This window comes from Rhineura floridana, chromosome 1 (assembly GCF_030035675.1).
Source record: "Rhineura floridana isolate rRhiFlo1 chromosome 1, rRhiFlo1.hap2, whole genome shotgun sequence".
NCBI classification, from domain to species: Eukaryota; Metazoa; Chordata; class Lepidosauria; order Squamata; family Rhineuridae; genus Rhineura; species Rhineura floridana.
The window spans coordinates 139,967,586-139,987,909 of record NC_084480.1 but is presented as its reverse complement, the minus strand read 5'-3'; the positions used below and the strand labels follow the sequence as shown (position 1 = coordinate 139,987,909).

General features: G+C 45.4%; 1 protein-coding gene across 2 annotated transcripts in view; it reads left to right on the top strand.

Annotated features, from left to right (window-relative positions):
* Positions 1–20,324, top strand: part of TRABD2A (TraB domain containing 2A) — a 114,417-nt gene that overhangs the window by 16,514 nt on the left and 77,579 nt on the right. For both annotated transcript variants that reach the window (XM_061634033.1, XM_061634042.1), the window contains exon 2: positions 12,221–12,781. In XM_061634033.1, the coding sequence (XP_061490017.1) occupies positions 12,221–12,781 (561 nt within the window). The remainder of the gene's footprint in view (positions 1–12,220; positions 12,782–20,324) is intronic.

Below are 20,324 nucleotides of genomic sequence, written 5' to 3'. Positions count from 1 at the left end.
TGTCGATGGTATCAAGCAATGGTATGTGGCTTCTGGCTATTCTCCACTGATAGGTGGTGGCAACAAAGTGGAGAACTGGCGGTGGTGGGGAAAAGTTGTTCAGCATGCTTTCACCAGACCACTATGTGTTCCTACTCTTGCTCTGAGCGGTTGGTATCAACAGTTCCCAATCCTTAGAGTTTCTGGAGGCAATTGCTGTTGGGCACACTGTTTGTGGAGTGCCTTATACAAGTCCTCTCCCCTGTCCTCTAGCTGGTGTTGCTGCTGTGCTAGACCCACAGCAATGGTAATTGAGAACTACCCCCCTCGGCTGCCCAGGCTTATGCATACCAGCCAGCTGTTTTTATTCTGTCTCTCCCTCCCTCTCTCTGGAGCTTCTTCACCATGCTGATGTACAATTGCTGCTACCGCTGCTACCCTGAAAGATGGGGTTGCAAAGGAGGGTGTTTGGTGGGGTCGGAGGCATTCTTCAGAGCTTTCTCCAGTCCCCCTACTCCCTGAGGTGTTCCTGCTGCTGCTGCTGTTGCTGCTGTGAGAGATGATAGCATGGACTCCAAGCCCTTATGATTTTGGAGGCAACCAATTTATGTGTAATGGTTGGCTAGAAGAGGGCATTGAAGAGGGCGTGTTCTCTGTCACTGTCTCTCTCTCTCTTGCATAACACATTATATATGCTCATGTAGGTTAAGAGGAATGCATTTTAAGCATCAAAATACAAACTCTTAAGAAAACCCCTATATATTTATAGCTCAGTTTATTGTTTTTAAAATCTACATCAATATACTTGGACATGTGGTTTGTTGCTGCAACAGTAGAGAAATATTGCTTATAATTAGTAATATTTGGTTAATGCCAACAGTTGTGTACCATCACAATTTTAACCAAATACTGGAACAATAAATATGGTTGTGTATATATGAGGTTGAAGGGCTTTCTCCGTATCTCTATCTAGGGCTCCAGTTGGCAACTCATTTTTAATAGGGGCCAAATTTGAATTGGGCAGTGGTAGGAGGGCTAAGAGGGATATTGGCTTAGGCCATCAATAAAACTCCTGTGGCAGCAGTGTGGTAGTTTCTGGTGCTACCCAGCCATACCTTAAGCACACATAGGGCAAAATATTCATTATTGTTCTCCTCTTCAGTGTTTATAGAAATGAAGGAAACATTCTGCTACAGACTTTGTTCGCATTAAGTGGAAAAGGGTTACGTAATAAGGGGATCTTGTGATCTGGTTCGGTTGATGGCCAGATCATACCCCTTCGTTGCCAGCTTCCTGTTACTAGTGTAGATGACCATATGCACATGAATTAATTTTTAAAAACTGTGTAGACTAAAGAAGTCTACCAAGTGTAGGTTTTGTCATGCAAGGATGAGAAAAACTGAAGAATTATTAGGGCAGTCATTTATACATCATAAAAAAGGACAAAGGAAGGTGCAGATTTGCATATGCTCATTTATATGTATATGCAAATTTAGAAATACTTACTTTAAATAGAAATACAGTGGCCTAGTTTAGATGTCACCAGGCAAGAACAAATCCTTGGCTTCCTCTTTTGGTTTGTTAGTAGAGAAACAAGCTACGAATTCTGGTTTGCATGTGAATGGCATGCCAGAATTCTGCTTTGTTTCCTCTCTGACTAGTGAAGGTTGGAACGGGACAGGTGTGATTTGAGCAGTGTGTACCAGCAGATTTGCTTCTGCAAATAAACCATAGTTTGGCTTACCATGATGTCTGAAGCAGGCTAACATATCTCACCATTGTGGGGAAGATGCTGACCAGGTAACCTTTGTGACTGCTCAGTTTGCTGCCCAGGTGCTAACCGTTGATGGACAGCTTCAAGGCCTCTCCTCTCCTTTCTCATAGTTCATTCTCTCTAAACCAGTTTTGGGCCAAACAACACTTCAAAAACACGATTCTTCAGTCAGAGGACTGTCCTGTGTATAGTAGGACACATGATCCCCTTAAGAACTATGAAAGGTACACGGTTCCATGTAGGTCAGCATTTCACAACTGTTGCGTACTTGTAACATCCCTCTTTGCACACCAAGGTCCACTGCCTGAGGCCCTTTTCCAGTTTCTAATTGCTGCCTTCTGATTGTAAAAACTTGCAATGACTTTTTTTTTTAAGTAAGGATTTTTAATAGAATGTGTTATTCCCCAGTGCATCCGGTTACATTTATTATAGCAGATCTGTAACTCAAAACACACTCAGCAACACTTACTCTCTAGGTAGATAGTTATGGGTACAATGCAGAAACAACAGTGTGCTGGTATTTTGTTCTCCTGAGTGTGATTGATGTGCATATGCATTAGAGTTGAGATGAAGCCGCTCTCCACTCAGATGTTTAATAATAGACTCGGGAGAGGGCCAAGAGCCGAAGAACTCTACAACGCACCTTCAATAACTCCTCAAAAGTAAAAAATAGGGCCAGTGTTTTAACAGGGGCAGGAGCCAGAAAACAGGGACAGCCTTTGGTAAACAGGGACAGTTGGGAGTCAGGGCTGGCTCCACATTTGAAGGGGCTCTGGACGAAGTCTCTGATGGGGGGCCCCTGTGAGGCGTCCTTCCCTCGCTCTCCCTGTCAGGTTCCTACCTGCTCGTGGTTACTGCCTGTCACTAGGCACCACCAGGGACTCCACCAGTCCGGACCGCTCTCTCTTATGGTTTCTCTCCCCGCTCTAGCACAGATCTCAACAGATCCCCCTGCTAGGCAACCACCAGTAACGTCCCAATACCAGTATTCCCAGAGACTCTGAATACTGGTATTGTTATTCTCTTCACCGCTGCCACCATTTGTTACAGTTCCCCTTCAGCCTTGGTCATTACCTTACCCTCCCTTCTGGTCTGTGAAACCCCAGCCAAGGATCAGGCCTTTGGTAAACCAAATTAAGTATTTATTACAGATAACAAAGCTAACAAGATTAACAAGATTTCTTCTTAAGGCACATAAGCATATGGTTTTACTCAATACTAATCCGAACTCCACCTCCCTCCTGGCAAACAACTCTCTAAACCCCACCAAGCAACCCACTCAGTTCTCTTCTCCCCCCCAGATTCCACTCTCACTCTTCCTTTTATACATTCAGCCATTTTAAACACTCAGCCAATCATCTCGCATTCTACTGCCCATTCACTCCCCCTCTTTCACTCCACTTACCATGTATCTTCTAAACAACCAACACTTACCATATATACATTAATATAGGAACATCACATTTCCCCCCCCTTAAACAACAGCAGAGTATTATTCCTGTTCCAGGATTTATACGTCGCGTTAACAAATAAAAGTCTCTATGGGGAAAATGTCTTTCTTTGTTCCTCTGTCTGGTCATGTCACTGCAGTCCCAGCCACTTGCCTGGAAAGTCCATTGGCCAGTACATTGTCCTTGCCTTTTATGAACTGGAAGTCCACTTGATAGTCCTGTAGGGCCCAGGACCACCTCTGCAGCATAGTGTTATGGTTTTTCATAGTCTGCAACCATAACAAGGCCCGATGATCCGTAGTCACTGTGAATCTTCATCCCCACACGTATGGGCGCAACTTGTTCAGTCCCCACACGACCGCTAGGCACTCCTTCTGGACCGACGAATAGTTTTTCTCCCTCGGCGTCAGCTTGCGACTCAGGTACGCCACTGGATGTCTGGTGCCTTCTCTCTCCTGTAGCAAGACGACTCCCAGCGCCAGGTCCGACGCATCTGTAGCCACGATGAATGGTTTCTCATAGTCTGGTGCTATTAATATGGGTCCTTGGCACAAGGCTTGCTTCAGCAGATCAAAAGCCTTCTGACATTCATTCGTCCATACCACACGCTCAGAACACTTTTTCTGTGTCAATTCATGCAAGGGGATAGGCCACGATTGCACTGCCTCTACCTTGCTCCATAAGGGGGTGATTTTCCCACTCCCCACCTTATGTCCTAAATAGATTACTTCCTTTAGTCCAAACTGGCATTTCTTAGCTTTTATTGTGAGGCCTGCTTTTCTTAAGGCCTCCAATACTGTTGTCAGGTGTTGGACATGCTCAGGCACCGACTTGCTAAAAATGGCCACGTCATCGATATAGGCCACTGCAAAATCTGACATGCCTCGCAACACAGTATTGATTAGCCTCTGAAATGAACTTGGTGAGTTCCTTAGTCCCATGGGTAAGGTCACAAACTCATATAACCCATCTGATGTACTGAAGGCAGTTTTGGCTCTGGATTGCTTGTCTAGTTCCATTTGCCAAAATCCTTTACAGAGATTTAGTGTAGAGATAATGGTTGCTGCCCCCAATAACTCTAACATTGCGTCTACCCTAGGTATAGGATACACATCTGGGACAGTAATTTTATTGATTAGCCGATAATCAATGCAAAACCTTGTCGTTCCATCTTTTTTCGGGACCAGGACAATACTTGAGGCCCAGGGACTGATGGATTCCCTGATCACTCCTAATTCCAGCATCTCTTCCACCTCCTTTTTGATCTCATTCAAAACTTTCCCATTCACACGGTACGGAACAGATCTGATTGGGGCATGATCTCCAGTATCAATGGAATGTATAACTATACTGGTTCGGCCAGGTTTGTTGCTAAAGAGATTCCTATAGGTTTTCAAAACTCTCAGAATCTCCTCTTTTACTTCCTCCTTCACCTCCTCTGACCATTCCACTTGATCTACCCCTCCTTTGTCTTTGCTTTCCTGTACCAAATCTGGAAGTTCAGGCCCACTTCCCTCAGGGAATAAGGTAACTTGCAACACCTGTGCATCCCTGGTATGGTAAGGCTTCCACATATTTACATGAACCACTTTGCTTTTGTTTAATTGGTCTGTGGTGATTACATACGTCACTGTCAAGCCTTTCTCTGATGGTATATGGTCCTTCCCAGTTAGCCTGTAATTTGTCATGTTTCCTGGGTATGAACGCCATAACCATATCTCCCACATCATACACACGTTCTCTGGCTGTTCTGTCATACCAGTAACGTTGCTTCTCCTGTGCTTGACTCAAATTCTTTTCCACCACTTCCATCATTTGTTTCACTGGTTCACATTCACCCTTTCTCTCAGCAGGCATCCACAGTCTATATAAAATCCCATTCTCACACACAACTTGATTCCTCAGTTTGTCAGTAAAAGGAATCTGTTGGGTCAGAGCTTGTTCCTTTATCTGCTTCAAACTTATATCTTTTTGCAGCTCTTCCCTGAATTGATCTGCCTCATCATTATCAGAGACCACTTGATACAGTTTGTCTCCTTCAGCAGGCCTGCTAGTGGTTGCTATGGTGACCTGAGGCTGGTTAACAGATTCCACCCTGTTTGTTTCAGCCCCCCTTAATATGGCTTCTTTTTCTCTGCCAATTTGCTGTCTGGTCACTACATAGATCTTTCCTTGGGCGCCCATTACATCCCTTCCCAGTATTACTGGTTCTTGTTGCTGGGCATTAATGCCTACTTTATATCGGCCCTCTCGGCCTCTCCAAGTCATATCCACCAGGGCCACAGGCAAACTTTCTGGTTGACCCCTCACTCCTTGGATAGTCACAGTTTCCTGAGGTAATATTACCTCAGATTTTATTAAATCTGGCCTCAGTAATGTCTGAGCGGCACCAGTATCAAGCAATGCCCAATAATTTGCCCCTTGTACACTCACTTCCTCTCTCAGGCTTGAATCAAGGTCTGTTACTTCTGTCCAGTTTATCTGGAAGAACTGAACCTTTTTTGCTGTTTCTAAAGCCTTGAGCTCTGTTTTCACTGCCCTTGTCTGAGCAGGATTACTAATGGGGTTGGCAACCTCACATTGAAAACGTAGGTGCCCCGGTCTACCACATTTATAGCATAATTTCTCCTCACTTTTAGGGTACACAGATCCACTCTGGGGTGTCCTGTGCCCTTCAGATTTTACTGGAGGACTCACTCTCTGTGGTACCACATCCCTTCTGCCAGCGTTATATGGTCTGGGTTTAAAATCTCTTGATGTTTTCCCCACCCAGCCAGTTCTGTTGGAGGCGAAGTGATCCGCCATCTCTGCGGCCTCCTGCACCGATGTAGGGGAACGGTCTTTGACCAGGAGCCTTATTTCTGGTGGTAACTGATGGTATCATTGATCCAATATCATGAGGTTTTTCACCTCCTCCACAGACTGAGCTTTTGCACGTCAGCCATTTCCCAAATATGTCCATCAGTTTTGCCCCCAGCTCCACGAAAGACCTCCCTGTCTGTATCTGGCAATTTCTGAAAAGCTTTCTAAAATAATCAGGCCCCAGTCTGAATCTTTTAAACACTGCTTCTTTGAATTCAGCATAGGTGACGGGCCTGTCTGAGGGGAAATATTGGTATACCTCAGCCAATTCCCCTTTAATCCGGTTTGATAAATACTGCATGTATTTATCTTCAGGTAGCCCCCACAACTGAGCTGCTTTTTCAAAGGTGCTGAGGTAAATTTGAGGATCTTGACCAGGCTCATAGACAGCAAAGTCCTTTGGAGTAATTTTTATTTTTGCTCCATCTCTGTCCTTTCTTGTTTCATCAGAATGAAACTTCTCTCTTTCAAATTTTAACTTTTCTACTTGTAATTCGGCATCCACTGCTCGTTGCTTCTCCCTCTCCTCAAACCCCATTCTCAACTTCTCAGTTTCCAACTCCCTCTGTTTGTCTTTTTCCTCAGCCTCCATCCTCATTCTCTCAGTTTCCATCCTCAACTTCTCTCTCAAGTACTCTATATAAGCGGGATTGCTTAAATATCCTTCTGGGGTCTCTTCTCTGACAGGTTGTTTTTGCTGGGCAGTTGCAAATCCTATAAGTGCTACCCTCAATTCATCTACCCCTTTACCCTCGTGAGGTAAATTGAATGTTATGCACTTCTCCGCCAGCTCCTCTCTTTTCATTTTTATATATTCAGCCATGGTGTTTGAGTTCACTCACTCTTTGCCACACACTCTTTGCCAGTCACTCTCACAAGTAATCTTGTTTTGTTATTTCTGTTTGCCACACCACTGGTAGGGATTCTCTAGTATTCGTATCTCACTGCTGCAGCCAACACCTGTGACGTAGTCTCCTTTGTTCGGATCTGGATTCTCTGTTGTTCGTATCCCACCGCTACTGCCACCACCTGTGAGGCGTCCTTCCCTGGCTCTCCCTGTCAGGTTCCTACCTGCTCGTGGTTACTGCCTGTCACTAGGCACCACCAGGGACTCCACCAGTCCGGACCGCTCTCTCTTATGGTTTCTCTCCCCGCTCTAGCACAGATCTCAACAGATCCCCCTGCTAGGCAACCACTAGTAACGTCCCAATACCAGTATTCTCAGAGACTCTGAATACTGGTATTGTTATTCTCTTCACCGCTGCCACCATTTGTTACAGTTCCCCTTCAGCCTTGGTCATTACCTTACCCTCCCTTCTGGTCTGTGAAACCCCAGCCAAGGATCAGGCCTTTGGTAAACCAAATTAAGTATTTATTAAAGATAACAAAGCTAACAAGATTAACAAGATTTCTTCTTAAGGCACATAAGCATATGGTTTTACTCAATACTAATCCGAACTCCACCTCCCTCCTGGCAAACAACTCTCTAAACCCCACCAAGCAACCCACTCAGTTCTCTTCTCCCCTCCAGATTCCACTCTCACTCTTCCTTTTATACATTCAGCCATTTTAAACACTCAGCCAATCATCTCGCATTCTACTGCCCATTCACTCCCCCTCTTTCACTCCACTTACCATGTATCTTCTAAACAACCAACACTTACCATATATACATTAATATAGGAACATCACAGCCCCCTCTTTTGTCAGTAGGCCTAATGGACTTATCTGGCAGTGGTGGCAGAGTTCCACCAGACACCTGGGTCTAGCTACCATTTTAATTTCCCATAATGCCCTAGAGCTGTGCTACATCAGAGGCACTGTGGAAGTTAAAGGTCCTGGCAGCCGTCAAAAGATGCCAGGTGCTGATACAGGCCCTGTCTGGAGCCTGTTGGAGCTAGGGTTGCCAGGTCGGAACCATCCAAAAACCTGAGAAAATGGGGGCGGGCCCTGGTGACGTCACAAGGCGGGCCCTGGTGACGTCACAAGGCGGGCCCTGGTGACGTCACAAGGCGGGCCCTGGTGACGTCACAAGGCGGGCCCTGGTGACGTCACAAGGCGGGCCCTGGTGACGTCACAAGGCGGGCCCTGGTGACGTCACAAGGCGGGCCCTGGTGACGTCACAAGGCGGGCCCTGGTGACGTCACAAGGCGGGCCCTGGTGACGTCACAAGGCGGGCCCTGGTGACGTCACAAGGCGGGCCCTGGTGACGTCACAAGGCGGGCCCTGGTGACGTCACAAGGCGGGCCCTGGTGACGTCACAAGGCGGGCCCTGGTGACGTCACAAGGCGGGCCCAAAATAGGGTGTTCCTCAGTCCATCTGAAGTGACAAGGTCATTCTTTCTCACAAGGTTATGGTGATGCAAAACGGAAATGGACTGCCTTCAAGTTGACCCCAGATAGGGTCTTCATGGTAAGCAGTATTCAGACAGAGGTGGTTTACTATTGCCTTCCTCTGAGTCTGAGAGGCAGTGACTGGCCCAAGGTCACCCAGGGAGCTTCATGGCTGTGTGAGGATTCGAACCCTGGTCTGCCAGGTCACAGTTCAACGCCTTTAGGGAACATTTAATCTAGTTTACTTGCTTCTGGCAAGAAGGGTTTACGTGCCCTCAGGCCAGGCCATTATTGGAAGAAAGGAGCTTAGTGTTGCAGAGATGTTAGATGGGAGCACAGATGGATGCCCCTGAAGGCAACAACTGTAAACATGCTTATTAAGGAACTAAGCCCCATAGAACTCAATAGGACTTACTTCTGAGTAGATATGGTTGCAGCCATGTTAAACAAATTAAACCAGAACTATCACTAGAAACTAAAATGATGAAACTGAGGTTATCATACTTTGGACACATCATGAGAAGACGTGATTCATTAGAAAAGACAACAATGCTGGGAAAGCCCATCTGGCTGGTTGTCCAGTCACACTTTTTGTGGGTTGAGCTCTATTACTCATCATTTATAAGCTGGGTATCTTGAAGAGAAGCAAACTGCTTCACTGTCAGATTTTATCATTTTGTCCCTCACGCCAAAATCTCATGTACTGAGAATGCTTCATGGCTATCTTGGCTTGTGTTCCTCTATTGTAATTTGTGATTTTGCTAACAACAGCTGCAAATCTGTTTTACTTAAGTAAATCTACATTTACTTAAGACATATGTTTGTTGTTCATTGGGTGAAGGCTGAGTAAACTGCTACATCAGACAATAATTTGCATTAATTAAATTAACTTTCTTGTAGGCCTGTAGGAGTTTCATAGGCACTAATGCAAGGGCCTAGTGGTAATCCAGCCCTGCACACAAGTATCCCACAATGCTGCTGGAGGAACCCTGTTGGATCAGAGTAAAGGCCCTTCATATCAGAAGCTATATGCCTCTGTGTACCATTTGCTGGGAATCACAAGTGGGGGCAGCGCTGCTGCACTCGGGTCCTGCTTGTGGGCTTCCCACAGGCATCTAGGTGGTCACTGTGCAAACAAGACGCTGGACTAAGTGGGCCTTTGGCTGATTCAGCAGGGCTCTCCTTATGTTCTTCAAACCCAGCATCCTGTGTCCACCGCATCCTGTAAGCTCACAACCAGACAGCAAGGCCTGGGGCCTGCCTGCCTGGGGCCTGCCTACCTGGGGTCTGCCTGCCTGGGGTCTGCCTGCCTACCTGCCTGGGGTCTGCCTGGGGCCTGCCTGCCTGTCTGGAGCCTGCCTGCCTAGGGCTTGCCTGCCTGCCTGGGGCCTGCCTGCCTAGGGCCTGCCTAGGGTCTGCCTGCCTGCCTGGGGCCTGCCTGCCTGGGGTCTGCCTGCCTGCCTGGGGCCTGCCTGCCTGGGGTCTGCCTGCCTGCCTGCCTGGGGCCTGCCTGCCTGGGGCCTGCCTGCCTGCCTGGGGCCTGCCTGCCTGCCTGGGGCCTGCCTGCCTGCCTGCCTGGGGCTTGCCTGCCTGCCTGGGGTCTGCCTGCCTAGAGTCTGCCTGCCTGCCCCCCACTCTCTCTCACTCTCTCTCTCTCTCTCTCTCTCTCTCTCTCTCTCTCACTCACTCACTCACTCACTCACTGCCCAAAGAGCCTACGAACTGGCCTCCAACCTGCTCCTCATGAAAAGCAGCCTTCTCATCCCGAGCTGATTCAAACGATGAGGTGCTCTAGCGGCCGCAATGGAGACTGCAGGGCACCGCCTCAACTCCTCCTCCTGTCTCTCCAGAAAGGGCGGGTAGGCGGCCAGCCACAGCCTTCACGCATGCGTGTGTCAATCACATATGCGTGCCTGAGGGGGCCAATGAAAAGCCGGAGATCCACCAGTTTAAATGAAGTATTGCCGGAGGCTGGAGACGGCCCCCTTTTGCCGGAGACTCCGGCAGAAAACCGGAGACCTAGCAACCCTAGTTGGAGCCCTGACTTCCATTTGCATCATGTTACCTTGTCTATTTCCTAGACTTGAGCCTGGGCTGTACCAGTTCAGATTGCAGGAATGCCTCCCCCCGAAAAAAAAAAACACACAGAAAAAAGCAAGTCAGTCTTTACATATAGAAGATTAACATGTTGAGGAGAAAGCTAGAGCCATTCTTTCTGATGTCCTAACCTTTTCTATGCAAGGATTTATTTACTTTTTCGTGTGAAAGAGCACATAAAGATCTCCCCCCAACTGTCCTCTGAAGTGGTACAGCTCAGGCTTAGGTTTACCCAGTAGTGAGAATTGGGCCTGTGTATAAGAGGGCAATTGTGCATAGGAACATTATTCATCTATATCATTGAAACAGCTGCCTCTTGGCTTATAACTCTGTTATGATGGGTAGACCAGTTAATTATTGTTTTGTATTGTCTCAGAGTCATGTGTTGCCTCAGGTTCTAAGAAGGTAGTTCTTGCTGACTTGACTTTAAACGATATAAAGGTCTATGGTGGTTTATACACAAGCACTCCTCTTGAGTTTTATTTTCCTCACATTGAACTTCTATTTTTTGTGAAGCAGAGTTTAGGGGGGGAAAAGCTATTATGAGGGAAAGGCAGTTCTGGTGGTGTAAGCTGACTGACCTCTCCCGCCCCCCTGCCTTATCCAACCACAAAATTTAGTTTTAAATTTGCAGTGTAGGGAGTCTTGACAGTCACCAGCAATGCCCTGCATAGGACAGTCATACAAAACACAGGTCTTTGTCTCATCATGGGGCTTTCAGTACATTAGATTTGAAAATGGAGAAGGGGGTTAATGAAATTCTGAGCGGTCCAGGGGGCAATACCTTTTCTTTCTGCCATGTCTTTTAGATAGACTTGGATCCTTATGTCTGCTCTTTGTCACATAAAGAACAGTCTTGTTTAAAACAAAGGAGAGTTGACCTTCCAACCCTCTCCATGCCTGTGGCGGCTTTCAGGACTCCTTTGTTTGCTTTTAAGTGGGTAGGTGACACTTCTTGCCTCTCTGGATTTTCAGTTATCTTCATTCATCTTATCACCACATAAAAGTTTTTTTTTAAAAAAGAAAGAAAAATGCGTTGCCTTTATCTTTAGGTTAGGTTAGTATTCCAGTATGAGATTTTTAAAATAATAAAAACATTTTAAAACAAATATAAAATAAAAGATATTGGAAGCAGCACACTTTTTTCCTATTGGAATATGTTGGGGACCTTGACATTTTACAAAGCAATCCCAGAAGGACCTTTACTGGTTCATAAAATTAATCTATTGTTCATGCTGTTTAAAATACAAACAACTTTGGCTTAGATATTTTTAAAAAAATCTGTATTAAAAAGAATGACTGTTTAGAGAAATGCATCTCTTTCCCATATAATATGTGTACATTGCATTTTCCAGTGAAGTATCAGTGGAGTCCATTATTCTTCCAGTTTGCATGAGACCAGTTAGCCATTCCTTTTGCTTACCTTGACAATTAATTTTTCCGTTTCTGCAATCTCTTCTGGAGCTGACCACTGAGGGTATAGTTTGTAATATCTAGATTAGGTTTTTCCCCCTACTGCTCATAATTTTTGTAAGACTACTTTTAATGCTATTTAACACTGGCATCCCATCTGCATTTGGAAAGCCTGGCTCTTCTTTCTCAGTGACTAAGAGTCCTGCCAAACAAGTCATCCACCAACTTAATATTACTGACGTTGATCTCCTGTGTTACCTCACCATATATTGCCCTGTTTGTTTTCACAATTGTGTTTCCTTCCCTTCAGCAAACTGAGCTGAACTCCTTCCTGTGGACTATAAAGAGAGATCCGCCATCTTACTTTTTTGGTACCATTCATGTCCCATATACTCGGGTTTGGGATTATATCCCTGACAATTCCAAGAGAGCCTTCCAGCAGAGCCATATTGTCTACTTTGAGTTGGACCTCACTGATCCTTATACAATCTCTGCTCTGACCAGTTGCCAGCTCCTGCCACAGGGTGAGAACCTTCAGGATGTGCTCCCCAGGGACATCTACCGTCGGCTCAAGCGCCACTTGGAATATGTCAAGCTCATGATGCCTTCCTGGATGACTCCAGACCAACGGGGCAAAGGACTATATGCTGACTATCTCTTCAATGCTATCGCAGGAAACTGGGAGAGGAAAAGACCAGTATGGGTCATGCTGATGGTGAATTCTCTAACTGAGGTGGACATCAAGTCACGTGGTGTACCTGTCTTGGATCTCTACCTTGCTCAGGAAGCTGAACGCCTTCGAAAGCAAACTGGAGCAGTGGAAAAAGTAGAGGAACAGTGCCATCCATTGAATGGTCTCAATTTTTCTCAGGTAAGAAAACTGAGGTTTTCTTTGTAGGATGTATATGAAAGTAGGCAATATGTCCTTTCATAACTTTCTATTGGTAATCTATATTCCCCTTCTATCAGAGCGAGCAGGCACCACAAAATGTTTGGATCAGCTTCTTATGTTGGAGCTTTGGAATACTTAGGAAGGAATGAGGGTTTCACTTCCAATATTATAAAACAAGCAAATGTAGATCAGAGGTCTAGCCCATAGGAACATACTTTTACCAAGCCCCTAAACGGTTGAAATTCCTGGTGATTGAAACATGTGGATCAATTTATCTCTTCTATGTGTGGTATTTTTTTATGGATAATTTTTTATTTAAAAAAAAGATTTTCAAAACCTGCAGAATGCTGGTCCTTGCCTGCTTTCTGATGTTGGGTATGACTTCTTAATTGTCGGTAACTGCAAGTTTCAACTTAAATAGGCTGTTTGACAAGGTGTCTACTGACTCTGATAGCAACATTGCATAGATTTACTTTAAAAGGCCCCCCTTGAAGATAGTGTATCATGGAAAACATTCCAGAATGCAACATGATGGAGTGCACATTCACTAATAACAAAAGTGTTAAACCAATTAAACTGTCATGCCTTCCCTGAGAATTGTAGTTTTGTGTAGGCAAGTGGTGGGGTGTCTCCCCGTTTAGTCCTTAAAGCTTTTCCAGACAGACTACACCCACTGCCCTACAAGTGACATCATACATGACATCAGGTGTGGGGCAGGTAAAGACACAGTTGCCTGACAAAAATGAGGTTTGCATAATTTTGGCACTTGCAAAGACATAGCAGGGTGCTTGCAAATCTTTTCTCCAAGCAGAAGTGGGGAGTAGATACACTACTGTAAAAAATATTTTTGCTGGGAGCAACTTTTAAAACTGCTTTAAAAATTGGGCCTGAGGACATGTCTAGAGTCTGGGATTTTAATACCCAGGAAGGCAAGGTGAGCAATAGTCCTGCTTGACTTTCCTTTTAAAAGTTCAACTTAAAATTGTTTTAAACTCTTACATTGAGAGCAAGACCTGTATCCAGTGGCTTTGTGTGTATGTGTTTTAAAAAATGATGTTTATTCCATAGTCTTGTCAAAACTGAGTTTGGCCCACAGCCAACTGTTTCACTAGCCTTAAAGCGTACCAGGGTCATAAGCGGTACACATGGCAACTCATAGAGTTTGAGTTAGTGTGTATTTCTGCACCTAGACAAATTATTTATGGTGATGGATTGATAAGACTTAACTACAGCTTTAAAAAAAATCACAAACGACTGCTTTTGAAGAAACAACTGCATCACAATTCAGCTTAATTGAGCCAAGTGTTAACTTGTGATAAAGGAAACATTTTCATGCAATGGATGTATTTTGATTAACAACTAGAAATACTCCTTTTCAATACTAAAATGATTTTTAGGGGGTTGTGTGTGTGTGTGTTAAACAGCACAGCATTGAAAATGCAAAACACATTGCATTTACTATTTCTGTAAACATTTCCCTTCCCAGTAGCAACTAGATCACCAGGATCAGAGATTTGAGTTATTAAATTTGATGGGAGAGAGAGTTAAAATTAAAAATAGGGGGCATTCCTCCAATAGCTGTGGAGGGGGAACTGCACTCTACTTTACAGACAACACACGTGCACATGCAAATTGAGGCCTTTAAAATGTGCTTGGAACACTGCATAGGGATAATGCCTTGTGTGGCATATTGGAAATGTCTTGGTCCTTGCCAATAGATAACAATGATTGTCATATAACAAGATATACACAGCAATAGTAGGTGGTGCGACTAGTGGGAAAAATTGGGATTTGCAAGAATCTGTCCTGCCCAGAGTGTGAGGCACAAGACAGAGACGAGGATGAAAGCAATTCTTGTTTTATTAGTGTAATTGAAACATCAAAGGCAGCACGCTTCATTAACTTGACTAAACTAACTCACTGCAATCCCTAACTAAGCTCCTAAGCATACTCTGCAGCATATGAAGGAAGTTGACTCAGCACCCCGGTCACGGGTGCGCAACCTTAAATAGGAAAGGTCTTCGCCCGTAATCTCTCACTCTTTCAAAGAACCTCCCTCTGACTGGCGTGCTTCTTGTGATGTCTGGCGCGGGGTGAAAGAGGGCATGCCTCCAACGGCTCATCTGACAATACTGACTGGATAGGTACAGGCTGGAGGTCAGGAGGCAGGGAAGCATTTGAAGTACTTTGAGGTGAATACCACCACTGCCTCGTCCCAGAAAATATTCGGGTTGTGTTGGACCAACCAAAGCATTCCCAACACCACCAGGAAATGAGGCAAGGATGCCATGTAAAACGACATTTTTTCCCGATACCCTGGAATCTCCATATCTAATTTCTCTGTCGCTCTGTTCAGCTTCCCAGACATTAAAGGGCATCCATCTATGGTTTCAACTGCCAGAGGTTGTTCCAGTTCTTGGATTGGAATGCCATACTCCTGAACGAAATCACTGTCCATGAAATTTGATGAGGCCCCACTGTCAATCATAGCCTTGGCTTGAAAACTCTGCCCTGAGGACAAGGTAATTCGGATGGGCAGTAGCAGAGCACCTTGGGATGGAAGGGGTTGCAGCAGAGGCCAAGTTGTCCCCTTTTCTCCCAACTCTCTGGCCTCTATGAGAGCTGAGATTTGTAGTTTTCCGGCGGCTGTGGCTTCCCTGCCTTGGCGGGGCAGCCCCGGGCCAGGTGCCCATTTTTCCCACAATATAGACAGAGCCCTTCCCTTCTGTGCTTCTCCCTCTCCTCCAACAAACGCGGACTGGCCCCTCCAATTTGCATGGGCTCCTCCCCTGACGCAGTCGAAGTTCCCACGTTAGGTGGGTAGCACATGTGGGGGAGAGGCACTGGTGCCTGGGTACAGGAGGTTTCTGTTCTACACTCCAACCAACGTCCTTCAAGCTGACTGTCTATTTGCATACACAATTGGATCAAGCCCTTCAGGGTATTTGGCAGAGTAGAGCGCACCAACTCGTCCAGTACTTCCCAACTAAGTCCATTCCTGTAAAAGTACCTCAAGGCCGGGTCATTGTAATCCGTCTCTTGGGATAAGACTCGGAATGCGTTGGTATACACCCCCACAGAACCCTTTCCTTGCTTCAAGGTTCCCAGTTGGCGGGCAACTATCTCCTTCCATTAGGGATCATGGAACATTTCAGACATGACCGTTGTGAAAGCTGTATACTGTTGCAAAACAGGGTCGTTCTTGATCAGGTACGGGGTGGCCCATTTGGCCACCTCTCCTTCTAGGAGACTAATGATGAAGGCCACCTTTGCATCATCAGTCGGAAACTCGGCTTGACGTACGCGAATATACAATTTGCACTGGGCTAGGAACATGGCGAACTGGTCGCTCTGGCCACCATAACGGGAAAGTAGCCCCACAGGAGACTTGACCGGAGCTGGCGCCGCAGTTCTCTGGGTGATCAAGGCACGGAGGTTTTGATTCTCGATTTGCAGATTCTGGGTGACTGCTGTGAGGTTCTGGATCTCGGTGTACAAGGTCTCTACTGTGACTGGGATTCCCCCTTCTGTGCCACCACTCACCTCCATGTTCTCAGTCATGGGAATGTCGGTGAAGAGGGATGGTGGCTGAGTCAAACTGTCCTGCCCAGAATGTGAGGCACGAGACAGAGACGAGGATGAAAGCAATTCTTGTTTTATTAGTGTAATTGAAACATCAAAGGCAGCACGCTTCATTAACTTGACTAAACTAACTCACTGCAATCCCTAACTAAGCTCCTAAGCATACTCTGCAGCATATGAAGGAAGTTGACTCAGCACCCTGGTCAGGGGGGGTGCAACCTTAAATAGGAAAGGTCTTCGCTCATAATCTCTCACTCCTCCGAAGAACCTCCCTCTGACCGACGTGTTTCTCGCGATGTCTGGCACGGCGTGAAAGAGGGCGCGCCTCCGACGGCTCATCTGACAATACTGACTGGATAGGTACAGGCTGGAGGTCAGGAGGCAGGGAAGCATTTGAAGTGTCAAGAGGGGGATCCAGGGGGTTGGAATTGGTGTACGCACCAGAGATTCCCCCAATGGTTCTGTTGGCACGTCGTCTTCAGCAGGAGGACTGTCCGTGGGAACTGGCACAGTGTTGAGCACACTCCCTCCCCCAGTGTCCTCGAAAGTCTCAAATTTCTCTGGCTCTGCCCCTTGCTGCTCTAGCTGAGGGGACTGAAGCTTCTCCAGCCCCCTTCCTGGATTACCCTGAAAGACCTGGAGCTCGACAGTATCTCTTGTTTTGCTGACCTGAATGCTGGCAAAACTTCACTTCATTTCTCTTTCCCTACCCCATCAACTGAAGTCGACATTGAATGGAAAATATTTGGACCCTGTTTTTATCTACACATGCATACATACATTCACAAAGACAGGACAAAAGCTGAAAGCATATTTGTCTGATTGATTCTATTGTGCTAGAAATAAGCATGATGGGTGGACCTAGAGACAAAATATTCTGGAACAAAGACTCCTATTCTAAAGAATTTACCGTGGCTACCTCAGATTAGAATTTCCAGTTCTATGCAGGTTTCTCTTGAAGTAAGCCCCACCTGGTTTGATGGAAATGGAAATGGACTGTCTTCAAGTCAATCCTGACTTATGGCAACCCTATGAATAGGGTTTTCATGGTTAGCGGTATTCAGAGGGAGTTTACCATTGCCTTCCTCTGAGGCTGAGAGGCAGTGACTTGCCCAAGGCCACCCAGTGAGCTTCATGGCTGTGTGGTGATTTGAACCCTGGTCTCCTAGGTCGTAGTCCAACACCTTAACCACTACACCACCCTGAAGAAGATTTTTTGATGGGATGAAAGGGGCATTTTAAAGAGGCATCAGGGACACATAAAATGAGGTTGGGGACAACTTGTGGCCTCTTGGCCACAGGTTGCCCATCTATGTTCTAGAATAAGCAGTTAATTTAATGAGTCAGCTCTGTTGGGCTGCTCATTGTTCTGTGTGAACAAAGAATGTATATTGGAATATACTTAACAACCCTTTTGGTTGTGTATTGCTGAAGAAGGTCGTTAGTGGTGAGCAAACTGTCTTACAGGATCTTTTCTGCCTGATATTTTCATATTGGCAGCCAAAGATCCTCAGGATTTCCCCTGGGCATAGTTTGCAAACCTCTGCTTTGTGGCCTAGTTGGCTAAATTTCTACTGTTAATGCCACTCTTGTCAGGCAGGTGGCTGATTAGCAGTCCTTTTGGCGTTTATAAGGCCTGTGCTTCTTTTGTTTTGAATGTCAACTGAAGATTGTGTAGGTAATCTCTCTACAGTAACAAGGCCTGGATGTAACAGACAGTAATTGCAGCAATTGGCTGCAATTATGTTGTTTTGTGGCTTTGTGCAAGGTAATCATTCAAAGATCTTCATAATGTTTTTCAGCCTGCGTTTTCTGAACTGTGTCTGAGGACTCCAAGTGAAATGGTGTACAGCCACCTTGTCAACTCCACATCCTATTTTGGATAATGCCTGTGTTCGTCTGGTTTGCATATGTACCTCCTTGCATGATATCTCTAATTAGCAGCTGAATGTATGAATGGAGGTGAATGGATGTATGAACTGGAAAATGGTAATTTAAGATGTTAATGGAAGTTCTGTTTCTGGTGCTAGATCTGTGATGGCATGCTCACTCACTGCTTGATGGTGAAGCAATTACATGAGAAGCAAGAATGCATGAATCTGTCCCAAGAACCTCTGAGTCAAGATTAGACAAATAAAATAACATTTCCCAGTCCCTGATAGCTTTCACATGTGCCTGTATTTGGCTGGTCCACTTGGAGGAGAGTAAGGGATGGAGCCTGCGAGTTACTGTATGGGGATTTCCTTTTTTAAATTTATTTATTCAGGATGGCCAGTTATGCAGCACCAAAAAAGAGGACAGAGGAGGACACCAATTTGCATATGGTAATTTATATGTATGGATACAATTTTTAAAATAATTTAAATAGGAATACAATGCATCTCACCAAAGGGGGGAACATACCAGGTGACTTTGGGGCCTGCTCAGCCCGCTGACCAGGTCTGTAACTGTTGATGGGCAACTTCAAGGCTCCTGATCTCTCCCTTTTTATATATATAATATTTTAAAAAACAGACTTGGACTGGACAGCTATTCACATAGAGGACTGCCCTCTGATAGCCCTTCAAAATAGAGAACTGTCCTCTGTAAAATAATACACACGCCCTTCCTTTGTCTAGTGTGTATAAAAGGATTATCGCAGGCAAGCAAGTATAACTGAAATGGCAAGAACTATACATCACATATACATGTGACCATTACTTTACTGGTACAGGGAGAAGACAGGAAAATGAATCTAGCCTGCCTGATGGTTCACACAGGAGGCACAGACGAAGAGCCTTTATTGGGGAAGGTCCAAGAATGTGCCTCTCTAGACCAACCCCAACACCTGTTTCTGTTTGAGGCGCTGCCAGCTGACTCCCTGTTTGCTTCATTAGGGAGAGCCCAGCTTCTTCATCAGTTGGGGCCAGTTTTAAATAGCCCCTCCTCCCTCATTTTGACTTATAAGTGCTCTTTTGTTTTTTGTGCTATTTCAGAATTTCGATTTAAATAGAGAGTTAAAATATCCCTTAAAATGAGAAATATTTATCCACATATATTTGTACTTCAATAGCCACAGAATTTTGATGATGGCTTGCTTTACTAAACAAGTAATTGCTTGCCCATATATTTAGAACCCTTGGCTCTTTGTTTTTAGTTAGTGAAGGAGGTGATACATGGAAGACTATCCTTTAGGTAATGTGTGGGTTTATAATATGATATCTAAGATTTATTTTGATCTAGTAAACCTCTAAAGGTTTGCCATGCTAATGTTCAATGGATTTTTAATTAATGGCATTTTAATGGGCCCCTGAAAAAAAATCCCAGATGTCCTGCACAGAAATGGGCAAAGTAGTAGCAGAAGAAGGGGTGAAAAATCCATCATCCTTCAAATATTCTAACCTTGGATCTATCCCTCGCTCGTCCCTCCTTGCCCGCTCGTCCTCCCCCCTGCCTGTTCGCTCGTATGCTCTCTGCCACCTCCCTTGCTTGTCCCCCCTTGATCGCTCACCTTTCCCCCTGCCTGTTTGCGCACTCGCTCGCTCTCCGCCACCTCCCTCGACAATAAAATGGTGCCGGATGCCCTTCTCGGACTCAGCTGCTGAGCTTGTCGTCAGAGCTTGGAAACGTTTCTCTTTTGAACTACAACTCCCATCAGTCCAACTGTAGTTTAAAAAAGGATGTTTCCAAGCTCTGACGATGCGCTCAGGGTGTCGGGCGCCATCAATTCGTGTCATGTTGCAAAATCGCCGCAAAAATGGAACAAGTGCCAAACACATGGGACATGGACACAATTCAAAACAGCCACATTAGCGAAGCGCCGAGAAGCGAGCGCCATAAAGCGGGGCCCTAATGTATCTGGTTAAAGCACTGATTGCTGGCAAATAGATCACTAATGCTTAATGAGCATTATAACTTATAATTCTACACAACTATTTGCTGACAGATGAAATTACAGTGC